General features: G+C 40.1%; 2 protein-coding genes across 4 annotated transcripts; one reads left to right on the top strand and one right to left on the bottom strand.

Moving 5' to 3' along the window:
- Nucleotides 1-429: 429 nt before the first annotated feature.
- Nucleotides 430-17,249, top strand: LOC120572930 (coxsackievirus and adenovirus receptor-like). The gene is made up of 3 exons (XM_039822458.1): nt 430-509; nt 16,390-16,734; nt 16,862-17,249. The coding sequence occupies exons 1-3, from the start codon at nt 461-463 to the stop codon at nt 16,963-16,965; spliced, it is 498 nt and encodes a 165-aa protein (XP_039678392.1). The 5' UTR covers nt 430-460; the 3' UTR covers nt 16,966-17,249.
- On the bottom strand, nt 8,426-11,320 carry LOC120572908 (Fc receptor-like protein 5). Of its 3 annotated transcripts, XM_039822428.1 has the most exons (4): nt 11,290-11,320; nt 11,013-11,048; nt 10,114-10,377; nt 8,426-8,743 (listed from the first exon to the last, which is right to left on the bottom strand). In XM_039822428.1, exons 1-4 carry the CDS (start codon nt 11,318-11,320, stop codon nt 8,448-8,450), a joined length of 627 nt encoding a protein of 208 aa, XP_039678362.1. In that variant the 3' UTR covers nt 8,426-8,447. The 3 variants fall into 3 exon arrangements, 1 of the variants encoding a protein (XP_039678362.1); XR_005641510.1 differs by lacking the exons at nt 11,013-11,048; nt 11,290-11,320 and having other exon boundaries at nt 8,693-8,743; nt 9,496-10,190; XR_005641509.1 differs by lacking the exons at nt 8,426-8,743; nt 11,013-11,048; nt 11,290-11,320 and adding an exon at nt 9,213-9,399 and having other exon boundaries at nt 9,496-10,181.
- Nucleotides 17,250-19,087: the final 1,838 nt, after the last annotated feature.

Below are 19,087 nucleotides of genomic sequence, written 5' to 3'. Positions count from 1 at the left end.
CTGTTTATTTATGTTTTCTCTATTGTTGTAAAAAATAGTTTGTGGGACTTTAAAAGGGAAGGAGACTTGTGGATTCCTAAAAATATATTTATGTTTTTATCCAGATGGTTCTAAGACTTGAATGTCGATCATGTGATGTCATGGACTGTTTAAGTTTTTTTACTCTTTTCTTATTGTTTATCTGATGTTAGTGATAACTAACACCACATTGTTATCTGATAGTTGGTAGTTTCCAGAGAGTGTATGTTTAAATGTCCGCAAAGAGGGCTGCAGCTCCACTTTGTGCCATGCCTTAAAACACTTGATGTCCTCAAACAGAATGTGCTGTGTAGATCCACCCACTCAAAGAGAAACCAAACGTCAGACCCGTACGGGATCCCCTCTCTCAAACAGGTATCATTCTGCACCGATCCTCGAGCGCCTACGGTACGCGGAACGGAGAACAGATCTACACTCTATCATGGCTCTATTAATGCTCCTGTTGTTCCTTCTGCCTGCAGCAGCTTCTGGTAAATATCAGCTTTTATTGTGAAAGGATTCATGTAGACTTTATTTCTGACCTTTGTTACAGAATTATGTCATTTTGTTGTGTTTAAACAGATAAATTGATTTGGTATTAACAGTAAATATCAGTTTATTTTGATGAGACTGGATTTATGAGTGTGAATGTATGAGCTGTTTTCTTCTTGCACTAGTTCAATGTTAGGTTATGCATTTAGCATGTTTAAAATGTTTGTAGCCCACCTTCATTGAATCAGTTAATTTCAAGTACTGATGTACTATGTACAACTTTACATTTCTTGAGTTCCTTTAGCCACCTTAAATCATCTGTAACCACTATTATTAGGCTTAGTTTACTTAATGAGATACATGTAAAAATAATAATTCATACTTTATTAATCCTGCAAGGGAAATTACACTCACACACATTACAAACAGGCCTGAAATACACACATGGAGAGGAGTCTGAGTGAGGGGGCTGCAGCCTGTTGGTGGATGAGCGCAGGCCCGCCTTAACCTGCCACTAGGTCCCCGGGGTCGAGAAGTTTTGTAGGCCCCCAACTCATACTATAAGTTAATAAAAATCGTAATATCCGATTCGTCTACACAGCAAAATATGTATTAGTTTAATTCTGACAACGGTAACTTGTCCCTCTCTATGAAATGACCAAAGCCCTTAAGCCTACTTAACCATAAACACAAAAGTCAGTCTAATCAATAACAAATAACCAGTATTTACATCATGAAGCATGCACGCCGCAACACTTCTCCTGCAGCATGCACAGGAGAGCACCTCCATTGTAATCAACAGAAGCTGCTAAACAGACTAAAGAAGCTGCTCTGCCAGTCTCTATTTTTACAGACAGGATAGACACAGAGTGGCATATCGGTCTTTCAGAGCTGTGTATGGTATATGTTTGTGCCTAAACCACATAAACAAGCCTGAACATGACGAGAAGACAGGGCACATTTATTTAACTTTTGATTGAGTAGGCAAGAAATATGTTTAGGTGGGCTGAGGCCATTCTTGCCGATGCTATCACTGGCCTTAAGTGATGGACAGAAAATTCGACAAATTACAAATCAATGTGATTTTTTATTGGCTCATGATAGGCCCTCGTCTTCATAGGCCCCTAGGCTTAAGCCCAGGTAAGCCCGTGCATTAAGGCGGCCATCAGAATGAGCTAGTGCCACCCTCAATGTACACACACACACACACACACACACACACACACACATACACAGACACACACAAGCTGGCAGATATTAAAATGACAAACCCTGATGCCGGCCTGATGCAACGTTGAGAGTAGAGAAGTCTACTGTCTTTTCCTCCACTCGAAAAAGTGCGATAAAATAAAGCATGGTACCTTGGTCAAAGGTCCTGTCTGCATGTGTACCAGCTCTCGAGGTACATCTCATCATCCTTAAATTGCCTCCATGACTCCACCAGTTGCCTCCCTTTCAGTGGAGGCAGAATCAGGACATTTTATAGTGATCATTTTTGGGTGGAAACGTGTTTCGCCCCAGAAAATGCAAAGCTATTTAAGGCACCTACAGTAAACATCTCTACATTATTTGGGATTCAGGTGGAGCTGCAATAGAACAAGTATTCAGCATAGCTAACTTTTTCTTATTTGTACCGGCAAGGTAACAAAGAAGCTAACACTATACTTACGTACATACAGGCTACTTATTAATATACACATATTCTCTATTTATACTTGCTTTTAAACTTTGTGTTGATTGGCTGTTTTTATTTTGAATTGTATATACCACTGAGGAGTCACAAAATGATGTTGTACATCTGTGCAATCCCAGTAAATGTATTCTATTTCATAGTACAGATGTCCTCAGTTTATGTTGACAATTGCACTAAAGTTCATTTTCTCAGTGTCATCAGGGATGATACACTGAAGCTGTGTTGAAACCGTTCCCTCATTCACTCACTCCCTACCTCACTATTCCCTCTATAGTGTTTATTAAATAGTGAACTATTTAAGGAATGACCAAATGAGATCACAGAAAAACGTCAGTAGATGTGCCGGTTATTTTTGTGATGGAGGCATCATATAAACAAACCGAAACAAAAATACTTCTTACAGTCCTTTAAACAAAGCGAGCACTCAGGAGAATTTTAAAAGTTTTTTTATTTATGTTGCATGTTACATTTACAATGTTTAGAAATGAAAAGAGAGGCGCTCAATTTTTCCTTTGCAATTTTTGCTGTTGCTTCTGCTTCTTCGTCTCTGCTGGGAAAACAATGCGATACAATTATTTCTGATGATTTATTTTGGTGAAGACAGTCGAGTAGTTTTAGTCTAAAACAACAACTGCATATTTTTTTTTGGAAACTTCTACATTCCTTGTGTTCCGACTTTTTCAGTCAAGCCAACTTAAAGGTGTGTGTGTAATGTGTTTAGCTGTTCACTATCAAAATCTGTGTTGCCCGTTCACAAACTTGTCCTTTTTCATGAATATTTACCACCACCATCAATTCCACGTATTCCTATTATCTTGAAATATTACATTTGTGTTTGCATGAACTGGGTTAGGCGTTCCATATTCGTGCTCCATCTTGAAATACGTTAGCCTTTAAGGGACATACGGCGTGTCGTAGCTTCCCGGCCCTGGCAAGTTTGAAGAAGGAAACATGGAGGACCACATGCATTCAAAATCCAAATTTTAGGAACAGGAGTCTTCTTCTTCACCCAGGAACAAAAGGATATTGAAAAGAACAAGAGATCCCACCTGTGATTTCACCCACCTTAACCACTGTTCTTATTCTTCTTCTTAGGCAGACTAGACAGTGCAGTGGCGTATTGCTGCCCTCTACTTTTGTTACCAACAAACTTTCATTGATGCATAGAAAATCCATCATCTTCTTCAACTTAGTCCAGTCATCCAAGTTCAGAATGGATCGTAAGTAGTTACACTGGGGTCACATATTCTGACAGCTGTACTTATCAGATATGGTGCTAATATTAGCAGTGGGATGTGCACCTAGTAAGCACACTGTGGAAATGTCTTGTGGGATTTTCTAGTCATTGCTTATTACTGTTTTTCAGGCCAAGAAGCATTAACAGTGTATCCTGGAGATGACGTCACTCTGCCATGTCAGACTGATTATTACCCCATGCGTTGTAGAGTGGAGCAGACCTGACCTGAAGCAAGAATACGTCCTCTTATACAGAGATGGACACATGGATCTATACGGCCAGCATCCAGGAATTTTACGGCAGGGTAGACCTGGTGGACAGAGAGCTGAAGGATGGAGACGTGTCTTTAATTCTGAAGAATGTGAGAGTCATCGACACTGGAACATACGAGTGTCGAGTTAAATCAGATCGTTCAAGAGTCATCGTCGACTCTGAGCCAATCAGAACCATTCATCTGCAGGTTACAGAGCCAGGTGAGTGAGTCTCTCTCAGTGAGTTTTTCTGAGTATCAGGTTGTAGCTGCAGTTTCAAACATCAGAGAGGATGAAGGCTGCTCCACTATCCACACATTTACTGACTCATATGTTTTTTATTCTCAGGTTTTGTTGTTGGAAACTCCTCTCCTGTAGGCAGATACCTTGGACTGGCAGCAGGTGGACTGCTTCTTGTAGCTGTTGCAGTGGTTGGTGTCCTGATATATAAAAGATATAAGGACAAGAGATTAGAACGGCCTGCTGATGATGCCTATGATAACTCCCAGAGCTCTTAACACTTGACTGTTTTCTCATGTGTTGTATATTCAACTCTTCTCTTTCTCTGGGTGTGAGGTCATGTTTAATCTGCTGTTAGTTTTTTTCTCATTCAATTTCTCCCCTCTATGAATCTCACATACTTTTTCAAGTAAGGTTCTGTTACTTTAAAGACAGATTTTTGGGGTTCGGCCGAATAGTGAATCCACTGGTTAAGATTCTGCTGAATCCAAAACCCGAATACCGAATCCTCCTCCCATCCTCAGGCCATTAACACAGTAAACACATTAATGAAGTAAACAACATCCAAAGCAGCGTATTTTTCATTTTATTTACCTGAAGTTACTGCATTTTGGCTGCTGTCTGTAGATTCCTTCATGCCCAACTCGTATTCTTTCGGATGTTCCAGACCAATTTTTTAAACAGCGGTGATGGTGTGAATTGTTTGGGTCCTTGCCACCACGGAGACAAATCGGCATTGCAAATTGAACATGTAGCTGGATTTGAAGGGCCTTTTTGGACTGAAAGTATTGCCAAACAACACTTTTTCTGCTCACGAAGTTCCATTTTCACTTTCTCACAGCCTACTGCATTGAACGCTTCCACCTACGTGAACACCTTCCCGTAATCAACGGCGCGGCACTACGCGCCACCTCAGCGGGTAGCGCGGGCTAGTGCAAATGTAGGGTTCAGTTCCTGTAAAAAATTCTAAGGTTCGGCAGAAACCGAACTCCGTCAAAGGCTACGTTCACACCGCAAGTCTTAATGCCTGATTCTGATTTTTTGCTCAGATCCGATTTTTTGTTTGGCTGTTCACATTACCTTTTAAAATGTGGCCTATATCAGATTCCAGTGTGAACTGTTTGCGGTTTTGAAATGACCTGCATGCGAAAAGAACACTAACAATGACATCAGACGCAGCACCCTGTTGCACTAAAGTCAGGGAGGTTATGGAGGAAATCAGCATTTTCGCTTTTATTTATTTATTTTATTTTATTTTATTAAAATGTTTGTAATGGCAGCCATAACATTAATGCGCGGGTGCTGAGGAGGAGAAGACTGAAGAGAAAGAGAGACAAATTTGCGGTTCGTTGGCTGCAAATTCACTACAGAGGTCTGTGTGACCGAACGGCAATTGTAACGTCAGAGCGCCTACGGGCCTCCACCACTCTGGCTTCGGCCGCACACGCCCCCGCCTCCGGCGGCGGCGACTGCCGGTGGTGTGCCGACCCCAAGGGACCGGGATCCCACCAAAATAATCGGATTTGGGCCACTTTGGCCTGCAGTCTGAACGTAGCCAAAAGCCCAATATTGGCCAAATCCAAAGCTGAATCCAAGATTCGGTGCATCGCTATACTTGAGTAAAAGTTCTGTTACTCAAAACACACCAATAATGTCTCCCCTCTGAATCTCCACCTTACCATGATGGAGAGGTTTGTGTACCCGGATGAGTCTGGGATCTGTATCATCTGGAGCTCTGAGCTCCTGTAGGGTCTCCCATGATGAGTTGGTTCCAGAGGAGGGACAGACTAAGAGAGAATTGCACTTCATATAAACTTTACCTTAAGAGAACTAGACTATTTCCTTGAGTTAAAGTTGCTTCCAAAGAAAAACAAATGTTACTTAACTTAAAGTACTTTTACCTTAAATACATTTTAAAGGTGCAGTAGGTAAGACTTATGAAAATAACTTGCTAAAACTGACCCTATGTTCCCTTAGAACTACATGAAGCAGGTTATTAAAAAAAAATGTTCAGATGCACCAATCAGGGTCAGGAGGGGGTGGTGTCTAACTGCGTGTCACCACTGCTCATGCACACACATTCATTCTCCCTTGTAGGGGAGGGGCTTAGGAGACGAGAAGTTGTTAGTATTCAAATTTTTGGGCTAAATCCTGGATCTTCGCAATCCTACCTATGGCACCTTTAAACATATTAAATGTAATAATAATATACTCAGCGCTGATGTAGCACTGACCTTATCATTGCAAACAGTAAATATATCAGCAGACCGAGCAGCCACCAAATATCTTATAATCAGGTGTAGAGGTCTTTAATATGTTATCTGTGTGTTTGAAAGAGTTTACTTTACATTTCATGTGGTGTTTATTCTGTATATTTGTTTTCTGCTAAGCCATTTGAATGGTTCATGGTCTCTGCTTAAAATATATTACCGGCTTATGATTTAAAATCGAATAACCTTGAATTGTTTAAACTGAGGAGTTGATTACATTGTGAATATTGTTTGAAATTGTATTCATAAAAGCATCTGATGCAATTAATAATATCTCAGAAGAACCAGGAGGACGAGTCCGTCAGAAAATAAGATGTTAAACTGCATTTTCATCTACAAAGTTGATTTACATGCCTGCAAAAGGAAGTGTTAATAATACAAATTACTTGAGACTGAACTAGTTAACTAAAATAAGCTTATGTTATATAATACATGAGCAGAAACATGATGAAACCTTTAATTACTAACTTTCAGAAAAATGCGCTTAAAGCTCTTTGTATTTCGGTCTTCAGTCTATCTTGTGAGAAAAATAAATACCTTTTTGTTACATTTGTATCAAGTTGTGTTACTTTTATTCATTCATTGGTTTGCACGTTTCTTTCTTTGAACACAGCTAAAGCAGTTTAAAATATCATACCTCATACTGAAGTTTTAAATGTGTTCAGGAGGAGCAGAGACTGGGGGAAGGATGTGATCCTGAGAGACTAAGATCTGAATCTGAGGGAGGGGTGGTGGTCTCAGCTAAAGACACCTTTGTCCAACATGTTGAGTATTTGAAGAACACATTCAAACTTGTTTTTTTAATGCTTCATCCAGCGATATTACCCAACTGTGGCCAGGGTGACTGAGAGTCTGTGGACGGTCAACAAGATGTTTGTCACAAAGTGGACGCGGCCTGTTGCAGTGATTGGCTACAGGAAGGAAGAAGTCTGTTCTTGGAGCCGTTCTGCCTTTGAACGCAATCAGTATTAACGGCCAGAGGGTTTCGCTGTGACCATGCGCCGTCTGCTACAACGCTGACCGTAAGGAGCATAAGACTTGTCGTTACGGTTTGTTTAGCACTCCAAACTAATCTTTCAAAAGAATCTGGTAATGCTTTGCCGCCCTATGGTACACTGGATTTAGAATGTGAGAAGGGATTCAGGTGCAGTCAATTTCATTTATTAGAAGTGAATCTATTGAACATGTTGATACACGTACTGTTCATCTAGAAACACCACCCCTGAGCCTCAGGTAACTGCTGAAGGTGAGAAACACAACACACAGTCCAACTGACTCACCTGAACGGTGTGCAAGTCGTCTGTGTCTTTATTTTTCTCACCTCCAGTCTTTAGTGACAGGGAACCTGGAAATTCCGACTTCAACTGGCACGCACAACAACTCTGATCTCACAATCCAACATGGATGGCCTAGTGTGTCAGGGCCTTTAGACATCCTCCATTCTGCAGCTGAAATGCCGTCAACAGCTGTTGTACAGCCAGTAAAAGCCTCCTCCATCCTCTTTATACTGACTATGTCGAGTGTCAGCTACAAAGAAACAGGCTGTTTGATATGAGAGAAGTGAAGTCATGATCACCTTGGAACAAAGCACAGAGAGAAAAGTGCTCATCATTTTATTTTATTTGATCTGAAGAGATTGAAAACTTGGCATCTAAACAAACATGAACAATAACACGACTTACAGCAGAACCTGATCAACTATCTGCTACTTAAGTCCAGGTCAGACCAAAGATTTGCAATGAGACAAAACCTTTCAGTTCTGCCCTTTTTCTGGTCTATGAGGTCTCAAAACATTTTAGCTTCTTTTTAAATCAGTTCAGAAGTGATGTTCCGTGGTAACAGCAGTGATGACATCATAGTTATCTTCCAATCCCTCATCAGCCTGGGTGGGCGGGGTCGTCACCTTGGAGACGGACAAGTCATTTCCTACAGTCAGATTATGTTAGAAAGAAAATCTAGATAATTTATCATCAACACCAAATTGGTTGTATCAGATGGATTGGTTGACTGATTGTAAGGTCAGTGAATAATTAAGAGTGTTACCTGTGGTCCTGTCTCTATATAGAGACACCATGATGAAAGTGGAGATGCAGTACGGACAGAACACCACCAGGGCGGGACGCGACCGTCTGATCACAAAGTGGAGGCGGTCTGAGGTTGTGTCGGGGCGAGCTGTTGTGTCAGGGGCGCAGAGAGCTCGGAGGAGGGCTTGTGGTCTTTGGTTTCTCTGTAGAGAGAATCAGCGGTCATGTGAATATCTGGATGAATGAACTCCTGAAATCAAAGGTAACCTCCTCACCTGTGACAGAGACCCAGCTGGGTGGAGACTCTCCAACACTGCTGATGGTGCACTTGTAGAGCCCTTCATCAGACCTGGAAACATGGTGGATGGTCATGTGACCCGCAGGCTCAGTCCTGATGAAGGAGCCATCTTTATAGAAACCAGCTGGGAGGTTGGAGGACGTCTTTGTTTTACAGGTCAGAGTGAGGTCTTCTCCCTCCATCACAGGGAGGACAGGACTCTGCAGGATCACTGGTCCACCTCAACACAGAGCAGCGCATTCTCCTTAAAGGTTTCATATGATGTTGTACAAAAATGTATGCACACCAATTTGTATTAGCTCCTACTAAATTAGGCCCGCCCGGCTGGTCACATAACAGGTACAAAGCACCATGAGTTGTCGGTCATATCAATGGCTGATACATTGGAGTTTAGCTGACAAAAAGTGAGGGTCATGCAGCAACAGTTAAGTTTAGACACCAAAAGGACAGGTTAAGATTTAAAAAAAAGATTGTGGTCTGTATTAAAACACTCCCGGGACATGAACACCTGCTCCCCGGCTCAATAGCCCTGTGATTTAGGATCTAAACATCCACCTTGACCAAATGCATATGTAAAAAGGGCTCATGAGCGCGTGGATATAAGGTTGTGCAACGGGGGCTGACAATACCACCTAGGTTTTTGGTGAGGCCTAGGACCTCTTAAAATTACATTGATTCCAATTTAAGAATAAAGATTAAAACAGGTCCTTTATTCCAGGGTAGATTAGTTAAAACCACTGGGTTTAAAACTGTGAGTAAAAAAAAATTAAAAATAAAAACACAAGTACAACAGAACAGGAATGGGAGATTAAAATGTCCCCGGTCTCCTCTGGCAACCAGCTTCTTTGTCGTTTGGCTCCTCTCCTGGGCCATAGCCTGTAAAGAGAACTCTAGGCCAGTCAAACGTCCTTTAAAAGTGCCAACGCTTCATATAATACACACAACAAACACCGGTCTTAGAAAGAGACTTACGCGGAAGGGAGAAGTTTTACCTTCTCCCACTGTTGCCGCTAGCGATCGGTGTTCAAGTTTTTCGGTGTACTCTCAGTCCTCCTCTGTGGCTCTCTCTCTGTGGCTCTCCGTCCACTCCTCTCCGTCTGTTGTGCTCTGCATCCTCCGTCTGTTGTGCTCTGCATCCTCCATCGTGTGCTCTCATTCTCTCCATGTCCTCCTTCCCTTGTACTTCTTCACCCTCAGTGTCCTCCATCATGTGCTACTTCACTGTTCTGTTGCTGTTCTGCCCTTTGTATGTTTAACAACCAAGCAACCTATCTCTGGCTCCCAGGTGCAAGTCCTTAAGTCCTGATTACTAAAATGTTCACTGGCGGTAAGTAAAACCAACATTAAAAACACACACCGCACATTTCAAAATTAAAGCATGTTATATAAAAGATAAAAGCGCAGCAAATAGTAAAAGCATGCTTAAATAAAATCTACTTCCGCCCTGTGACACATACAAATTACAACACTTTGCTTTTCACAGCTATATGTTCAAATGCTTCATGAGAACAGCCTGCACAGAGACAAACTACAGCATGTCATCCATTCACACACAGCTTCATCAATACTGACTCCACAGTCTGATCTTACCAGTGACAGTGATGTTGATGCTGTTACTGGTTGCTCCCTCTCTGGACTCACACCAGTAAACTCCACTCTCCACTGGGTCCATGTAGCTGATTTTACAGGAAGAACCAGCAGGTCTTCCCCAGTCAGGTCCACACTGAGTCCTGGTTTCTCTGGATGTGTCCCTCCTCAGAGTCCATCCAGCAGAGCTGTCGTCCTCCTCACAGCTCAGAGAGACAGACTGTCCTTCAAACATCTGAGAGCTGCTGGGACTCGCAGTCAGAGAGACTGGAGGGGGGAAAGTTTAGTGAAAACTAGTTGATTATTACTGATACTGTGACAATCACTGCTCTTGACAAAGCGCGACTGGGCCTCTGATACTTCACACTGATTCTCTAGGACACTTATGGAATCAGCTCATTTCTTTACACAATCAATAATTGATCTAAGCTGGGAAACCTTCCTTCATGTTTTGCTCCCAGGACGCTCCAATATCTTAACCTCATTGTGTGTGATGTGTTTCATCTTTATCTTTCTTTTTTTCTACTTTTGACCACAACAAGTATCTCTACATTAAAGCTACTCAGAGTGTCAAAGGGATGTGGTTAACTATATCTGGTATTCTGGAGGAGTTTCTGCATGTGAGTGAGTGTGAACAAGCCGGCAGATGTAGATGTAGGTGTGATGTATTGTTGTTAACGTGCAGGCTTGATAAATACCAAACTTTTTGTTCGTAGAAACACTTTTCACACACTCACTGACAAATTGTTTTACACATGCTTTGATAAATGAGGCTTCTGGCTTCTCAATTATAAACTTTTCAAAAATAAACAAATCTGTACTTTGAATACACACAATAACCCTCTAAATATTTTAAAAGTACTCTGAACAGGACTTTGTATCTAGAGAAGAAGTGTACTGACCTTGGTTTGTTGGGCAGCTCAGCAGTGAGATCAGAACTGAAGAGATAAGACATTCAGGTTAGTTGGAGTTTGGTTCGGTTCAAAGTTTAAATAAAATGAAAATAACCCTATGAAACATTTACACAACCTTTTAAAATTCTCATCATTTCAACATTCCAGAAGCATTGTTTTAAGTCAAACATTGCTTAATAACCTAGACTTTAGATTTCTTTTTCTTGCATTTCATTTAGGATTTGTTTAAGCATTGTTATTATAAATGCACAAAGCATTTACTTACAAATCAGCCGCAGCAGAGATGTTTCCTCCATCCTGACATTTGGCCAAATGATGTCTGCACTTTGTTCACTTTATAGTTGCATCAACTAAGCCCCCCTCCTTCTTCCTATGTGACCCACAGTGTGGTTGATGAGAAGCCGCCTCGGCCAAAGTTGAATTCTTCAGTTGCACATGCATGCATACTCTCATGCATTCATACGTACGTACACATCATATAACATAACGTGAGTATGAGGGATGTGTGCATAAGTACGGATTAGAACTGAAGAACATGTATGTGCAAGTAAATTTAAATCTTGGCCTAGGCAGCTTCTTATAATCTTGAAACGAATGAGCCATCTCTTTGTAGGTGCAGCTTCCTCCCAACTACCCAAGGTGTGGGGGGTGAAGTGAACACAACAACACCTTGCCTCTGTGTAACCACTGAAATATGGTCAGAAATGGACTAAAATAGACTGTGTAGCTGCATACCAAGAATCAACCAGCTTTATTGCCAAGCAGGTTTCCATGTGAAGGCATTTGCCTTGAGGTTTTGGTGCAGTCAAAATATGAATATGTGCCAGGGTTAAAATGTCGGCAAATACAACAAGTGTGAGTGAGATCCACATTGTAAAAATGTGTTTGGATGAAAGCATCATATCAGTTGAGTCAGACAGCCAGCAGGTGGGAGCACAGCATCTTCTCTTTCTTTACACATGCTCAGTTCAGCTCACAGTTCACTCTTGTTGGCTCACTCTTTACTTTAGGCAGTCTTGTATGAAGCACTTGAAAGCAATTCTTGAGTAAAAGTACAAGTATCTTGCCAGAAACTAACTCTGGTAGCAGTTAAAGTCTCCATGTAGAATATTACTTGTGTAAAAGTCTTAAAGTATCTGATATTTACTGTAGTTAAGTATCAAAAGTAATTTTCTGATATTAAGTATTAGAAGTAAAAGTAAAAGTCAAAAAACTTTTGATTGTGGCCAAAGGTGTGTAATGTTATCTTCATCACCACTGTGGTCATCGTCTGTTACCATGGCGGCAGAACCTGCACCAGGTGCTTCCATGTTATTATGCTTCCTCTTGTTCTTCAGTTCCGGCCTACGTATTTTTTATTATTTTTTTTTTTCTTTGCAACAAACAAGCATCACGTCAACAACTGGAATGGAGCGTTAACTGCCACTCTAGCAGCAATGATCCACTAAACCTGCTTGCATGGTGCCGCCCTGAGCAGTTTGTCTGCAGTAAACAAGATGAAGGAAGAGGAGTTTAGTTCTAACATATTATTTTATCTGAATACAGAACATGTCATTTTGCTTTCTTCCAACCACAAGACAAGCATGTGAAACTAAAACACACACATTCAGATCCACCTACTTCCTTGATAATGAAGGCAACAGTGTTAATAAAGAAATAAATATGATCTGAGAGCTGATTATAAATGTGTTCATTCCAAATGATAAAGAGAGAGAGAGAAGAGGAGACTAAAGTCATGAGCATCAGAACTGCATTCTTTTAATCTGAAGGAGATCATATCTATGATAAAATAGGCAGCGGAGTGAGTCATTGAGTATGAATTATTTTGGTAACACTTTAATTGAAGGTATCTACATAAAAGTCATGTCACGTGAACCCTAACTCTAACCATAACCCTAACTTGTCATGACAAAACCGAATGACACTTCACAATCACAGAAGCGTTATGTCATAAACGCTCATGACTTGTTCATAATGTTTATGACACGTTCATGACAGTGTCATGTCACTCTTATGTAGATACCTTCAAGTAAAGTGTAACCATTAATTATTTTTAATCAATGCAGCCTGTTCTCATGAACCATACGTTCGAAACGGCACCCTATGCTGTATGCACCACATTACTCTATGTCTACGACATTCCACTCCCGGGATTGCTCCAAAAAAGGGTCCAGAGAGATCAGCTGAAGTAACGAAGGGTACGACTGAATGATTTTACTATTTTACTATTCTAATCAGACGTCTGACTCTGACTATCAATGACACAGAACATTTTACAGGAAGACAGAATCAGACAGAAATCTGAACACCAATTTCAGTATTTGTCAATACTTTCTACTACTTTGATCTCTTAGACTTTTTATATGTTATAGAGGAGACTTGATAAACATTTGTCAGATTTTCTGTTGCAATTTATGGGAGATTCACCCCTTTTTTCTCACAAAATGCTCGTACTATTTGAGGTTAGGACCTCTGAACAAGTCTGATAACCATTGCTTTAATGCACTTCTTTTCCTCCATGGACCAAACATGGTGTCCATGTGTCCTTTATTGGGCCCTCACCTCTCTGAAATATCCCCAGTGCCCCACTGACCAATATTTTACTGGTTAGGTTTTATATTTTTTACTTTCTGCTCAATACCTACCCAACTTGAATGCTCTCTGTAATGTGTAGTATCAAGCTACAAGCTGGAACATGTTGGTCTGACAAGAATATTACTCTGCCTGCGGGAGTTTCACCTCTTAAACATTTCATCAGCAATTAGTTCTGTTCATTTATGTTTTTATTTGTTTTGGGGACTTTAAAAAGGCAAGCACACTTGTGAATTCCTAAAAGTATATATATTTTTTATCCAGATGGTTCGAAGACCTCAATGTCGATCATATGATGTCATGGACTGTTTTAGTTTTTCAAAAAGGGTAACTACCCTTTTCGAAAAGGGTAACTACACTTCTGAAAAAGGGTAACTACCATTTTCAAAAAGGGTAACTACCCTTCTGAAAAACGGTAACTAACCATTCGTTACCCTTCTGAAAAAGGGTAACTACCCTTTTCAAAAAGGGTAACTACCCTTTCAAAAACAGTAACTAATCATTAACTACCTATTTTTTGTGTACCTTATTGTAAAGTGTTACCACTTTGGTAACACTTACAACTTTATTTCTGACCTTTATTACAGAATGATGTCATTTTGTTGTGTTTAAAAAAAAGATAAATTGATTTGGTATTAACAGTGAATATCAGTTTCTTTTGATAATGAGACTGTATTTATGAAAGTGTGAATGTATGAGCTGTTTTCTTCTTGCACTAGTTCAATGTTAGGTTATGCATTTAGCATGTTCAAAATGTTTGTAGTCCACCTTCATTGAATCAGTTAATTTAATTTACAATTAAGAATACTTCAACTAATGTTGTACTATGTACACTTTTAAATGTCTTGAGTTCCTTTAGCCACCTTAAATCATCTGTAACCACTATTATTAGGCTTAGTTTACTTAATGAGATACATGTAATAATAATAATTCATACTTTATTAATCCCGCAAGGGAAATTACAATGTTTTCTCAGTCTCTCGAGGTACATCTCATCATCCTTAAATTGCCTCCTTGACTCCTCCAGTTGCCTCCCTTTCAGTGGAGGCGGAAACAGGACATTTTTATAGTGATCATTTTTGGGTGGAAAAGTGTTTCACCAGAAAATGCAAAGCTATTTAAGGCACCTACAGTAAACATCTCTAAATTATTTGGGATTCAGGTGGAGCTGCAAAACAACAAGTATTCAGTATAGCTAACTTTTCCTTATTCCTACAGGCAAGGTAACCAAGAAGCTAACACTATACTTATGTACACACAGACTACTTATTAATATACATGTATTCTCTATTTATACTTGCTTTTAAACTTTGTGTTGATTGACTGTTTTTATTTTGAATTGTATATACCACGGAGGAGTCACAAAATTGTGTTGTACATCTGTGCAATCACAGTAAATGTATTCTATTTCATAGTACAGATGTCCTCAGTTTATGCTGACAATTGCACTAAATGTTCATTTTCTCAGTGTCATCAGGGATGATACACTGAAGCTGTGTTGGAAACCGTTCCCTCATTCACTCACTCCCTACCTCACTATTCCCTTTATAGTGTTTATTAAATTGTGAACTATTTAGGGAATGACCAGATGAGATTTTGAACACTCATAGACAAACGTCAGTCGATGTGCCGGTTATTTTTGTGATGGAGGCATCATGTAAACAAACCAAAACAAAAATACTTCTTACAGTCCTTTAAACAAAGCGAGCACTCAGGAGAATAGTAAAAGTTTTTTTATTTATGTTGCATGTTACATTTCCAATGTTTAGAAAAGAAAAGCACGCTCAATTTTTCCTTTGCAATTTTTGCTGTTGCTTCTGCTTCTTCGTCTCTGCTGGGAAAACAATGGGATATGATTATTTCTGATGATTTATTTTGGTGAAGACAGTCGAGTAGATAGTCTAAAACAACAACTGCATAATTTTTTGTGGAAACTTCTACATTCCTTGTGTTCCGACTTTTTCAGTCAAGCCAACTTAGAGGTCCAGTGTGTAACGTGTTTAGTTGTTCATTATCAAAATCTGTGTTGCCCTTTCACAAACTTGTCCTTTTTCATGAATATTTACCACCACCATCAATTCCAAGTATTCCTATTGGCTTGAAATATTACATTTGTGTTTGCATGAACTGGGTTAGGCGCTCCATATTCATGCTACATCTTGAAATACGTTAGCCTTTAAGGGACATACAGGACATACTGCTCCGCCTTTCGCATTTTTACTTTCACATGATAAACTCACAGGTGCTGCTAATGGGTATCGTAGCTTCCCGGCCCCCGGGAAGTTTGAAGACGGAAACATGGAGGACCACATGTATTCAAAATCCAAATTTCCATAACAGGAGTCTTCTTCTTCGCCCCGAGAAATTATAGGATATTGAAAAGAGCAAGCGTGACCTGTGATCCCACCCACCCTAACCACTGTTCTTATTCTTCTTCTTAGGCAGACTAGACAGTGCAGTGGCGTATTGCTGCCCTCTACTGTTTGTTACCAACATTGTCTTTCATTACTCATACTTTATTATATATATATATATATATATTTATTAAGTCCAACACTGCGTAGAAAATCCATCAGCTTCTTCAACTTAGTCCAGTCATCAAAGTTCAGAATGGATCGTAGTAGTTACAGTGGGGTCACTTGTTCTGACGGTTGTTACTTATCAGATATGGTGGTAATATTAGCAGTGGGATGTGTACCTAGTAAGCACACTGTGGAAATGTCTTTCGACTTTTCACCTTTCTTTCTAGTCATTGCTTATTACTGTTTTTCAGACCAAGAAGCATTAACCGTGTATCCTGGAGATGATGTCACTCTGCCATGTCAGACTGATTATTACCCCATCGGCGTTGTACAGTGGAGCAGACCTGACCTGAAGCAAGAATACGTCCTCTTATACAGAGATGGACACATGGATCTATACGGCCAGCATCCAGAATTGTACGGCAGGGTAGACCTGGTGGACAGAGAGCTGAAGGATGGAGACGTGTCTTTAATTCTGAAGAATGTGAGAGGCATAGACAGAGGAACATACAAGTGTCGAGTTAAAGCAGATCGTTCGAGGCTCATCGTTGACTCTGAGCCAATTAGAACCATCCATCTGCTGGTTACAGAGCCAGGTGAGCGAGTCTCTCTCAGTGTGTTTTTTCTGTGTATCAGGTTGTAGCTGCAGTTTCAAATATCAGAGAGGATGAACGTTGCTCCACTATCCACACATTTACTGACTCATATGTTTCTTATCTTCAGGTTTTGTTGTTAGAAACTCCTCTCCTGTAGGCCGAGACCTTGGACTGGCAGCAGGTGGACTGCTTCTTGTATCTGTTGCAGTGGTTGGTGTCCTGATATATTAAAAGACATAAGGGCAAGAGGTTAGGATCGGCTGCAGATGATGCTGATGAAGAACCAGCTGTTCAGTTCATCGGACAACTCACATAGCTATTTACACCTCACTGTTTGTGACTTCTCTATCTCTGGGTGTGAGGCCATGTTTTAATCTGCTTTTATATCATCCAATTTCTCCCCTCTATGAATCTCACATACTTTTTTTCAAGTAAGGTTCTGTCACTTTAAAGACATTTTACTAGAGTAGGGATGCACCGAATCCAGATTTTTGGGGTTCAGCCGAATACCGAATCCACTGGTTAAGATTCTGCCGAATCCAAAACCGAATACCGAATCCTCCTCCCATCCTCAGTCCATTAACACTGTAAACACATGAATGAAGTAAACAACGTCCACAGCAGTGAATTTTTAATTTTATTTACCTGAAGTTGCTGCATTCTGGCTGCTGTCTGTAGATTCCTTCGTGCACAACTCATATTCTTTCGGCTGTTCCATACCAAAATCTTTTAACAGCAGCAATGTTGTGTATTGTTTAGGGTCCGTGCTACCACGAGACAAATCGGCATTGCAAATTGAACATGTAGCTGGATTTGAAGGGCCTCCTTTTGACTGAAAGTACAGCCAAACTACACGTCAAAATGTTTTTTTCATTCTCCCTTGAGGGGGAGGGGCTTAGGAGAAAATTTTAGGCTTTAGCGGAAAGGGGGGAGGGACTGAGAAGGTGTTTGAAAAATGTTTTGTCTAAATCCTGGATCTTCGCAATCCTACCTATGGCCCCTTTAAACATATTAAATGTAATAATAATGTACTCAGCACTGATGGAGCACTGACCATATCACTGCAAACAGTAAATATATCAGCAGACCGAGCAGCCACCAAATATCTTATAATCAGGTGTAGAGGTCTTTAATATGTTATCTGTGTGTTTGATCGAGTTTACTTTACATTTCATGTGGTGTTCATTCTGTATATTTGTTTTCTGCTAAGCCATTTGAATGGTTCATGGTCTCTGCTTAAAATATATTACCGGCTTATGATTTAAAATTGAATAACCTTGAAAGGTTTAAACTGAGGAGTTGATTACATTGTGAATATCAATATTTATAAAAGCATCTGATGCAACTAATAATGGAGGACAAGTCCATCAGAAAATAAGATGTTAAACTGCATTTTTATCTACAAAGTTGATTTACATGTGTGCAAAAAGTGTTATGAGAAAATGTTAATATAAATTACTTGAGCTTGAACTAGTTAAATAAAAAAAACTTATGTTATATAATACATGAGCAGAAACATGATGAAACCTTTAATTACTAACTGACAGAACAATGCGCTTAAAGCTCTTTGTATTTCGGTCTTCAGTCTATCTTGTGAGAAAAATAAATACATTTTTGTTACATTTGTATCAAGTTGTGTTACTTTTATTCATTCATTGGTTTGCACTTTTCTTTCTTTGAACACAGCTAAAGCAGTTTAAAATATCATACCTCATACTGAAGTTTTAAATGTGTTCAGGAGGAGCAGAGACTGGGGGAAGGATGTGATCCTGAGAGACTAAGATCTGAATCTGAGGGAGGGTCGGTGGTCTCAGCTAAAGACACCTTTGTCCAACATGTTGAGTATTTGAAGAACACATTCAAACTTGTTTTTTTTAATGCTTCATCCAGCGATATTACCCAACTGTGGCCAGGGTGACTGAGAGTCTGCAGAGGGTCAACAAGATCTTTGTTACAAAGTGGACGCGGCCTGTTGCAGTGATTGGCTACAGAAAGGAGGAAGTCTGTTCTTGGAGCCGTTCTGCCTTTGAACGCAATCAGTATTAACGGCCAGAGGGTTTTGCTATGACCATGCGCGCCGTCTGTACAACGCTGACCGTAAGGAGCATAAGACTTGTCATAACGTTTGTTTAGCACTCCAAACTAATCTTTAAAAAGTAATCTGGTAATGCTTTGCCGCCCTATGGTACACTGGATTTAGAATGTGAAAAGGGATTCAGGTGCAGTCAATTTCATTTATTAGAAGTGAATCTATTGAACATGTTGATACACGTACTGTCGATCTAGAAACACCACCCCTGAGCCTCAGGTAACTGCTGAAGGTGAGAAACACAACACACAGTCCAACTGACTC

Source organism: Perca fluviatilis, chromosome 14 (genome assembly GCF_010015445.1).
Source record: "Perca fluviatilis chromosome 14, GENO_Pfluv_1.0, whole genome shotgun sequence".
Taxonomy (NCBI): domain Eukaryota; kingdom Metazoa; phylum Chordata; class Actinopteri; order Perciformes; family Percidae; genus Perca; species Perca fluviatilis.
The sequence above is the reverse complement of the archived record's forward strand: the minus strand, read 5'-3'. Positions and strand labels throughout refer to the sequence as shown.

Coding starts and splice junctions, on each gene's coding strand:
- LOC120572930 (XM_039822458.1), top strand. CDS start 461: ATGGCTCTATTAATGCTCCTGTTGTTCCTTCTGCCTGCAGCAGCTTCT. Junction 510..16,389: donor TCTGCCTGCAGCAGCTTCTG/GTAAATATCAGC, acceptor ACTGTTTTTCAG/ACCAAGAAGCATTAACCGTG. Junction 16,735..16,861: donor TCTGCTGGTTACAGAGCCAG/GTGAGCGAGTCT, acceptor TCTTATCTTCAG/GTTTTGTTGTTAGAAACTCC.
- LOC120572908 (XM_039822428.1), bottom strand. CDS start 11,320: ATGGAGGAAACATCTCTGCTGCGGCTGATTT. Junction 11,049..11,289: donor ATCTCTGCTGCGGCTGATTT/GTAAGTAAATGC, acceptor TTATCTCTTCAG/TTCTGATCTCACTGCTGAGC. Junction 8,744..10,113: donor CATCAACATCACTGTCACTG/GTAAGATCAGAC, acceptor CTCTGTGTTGAG/GTGGACCAGTGATCCTGCAG.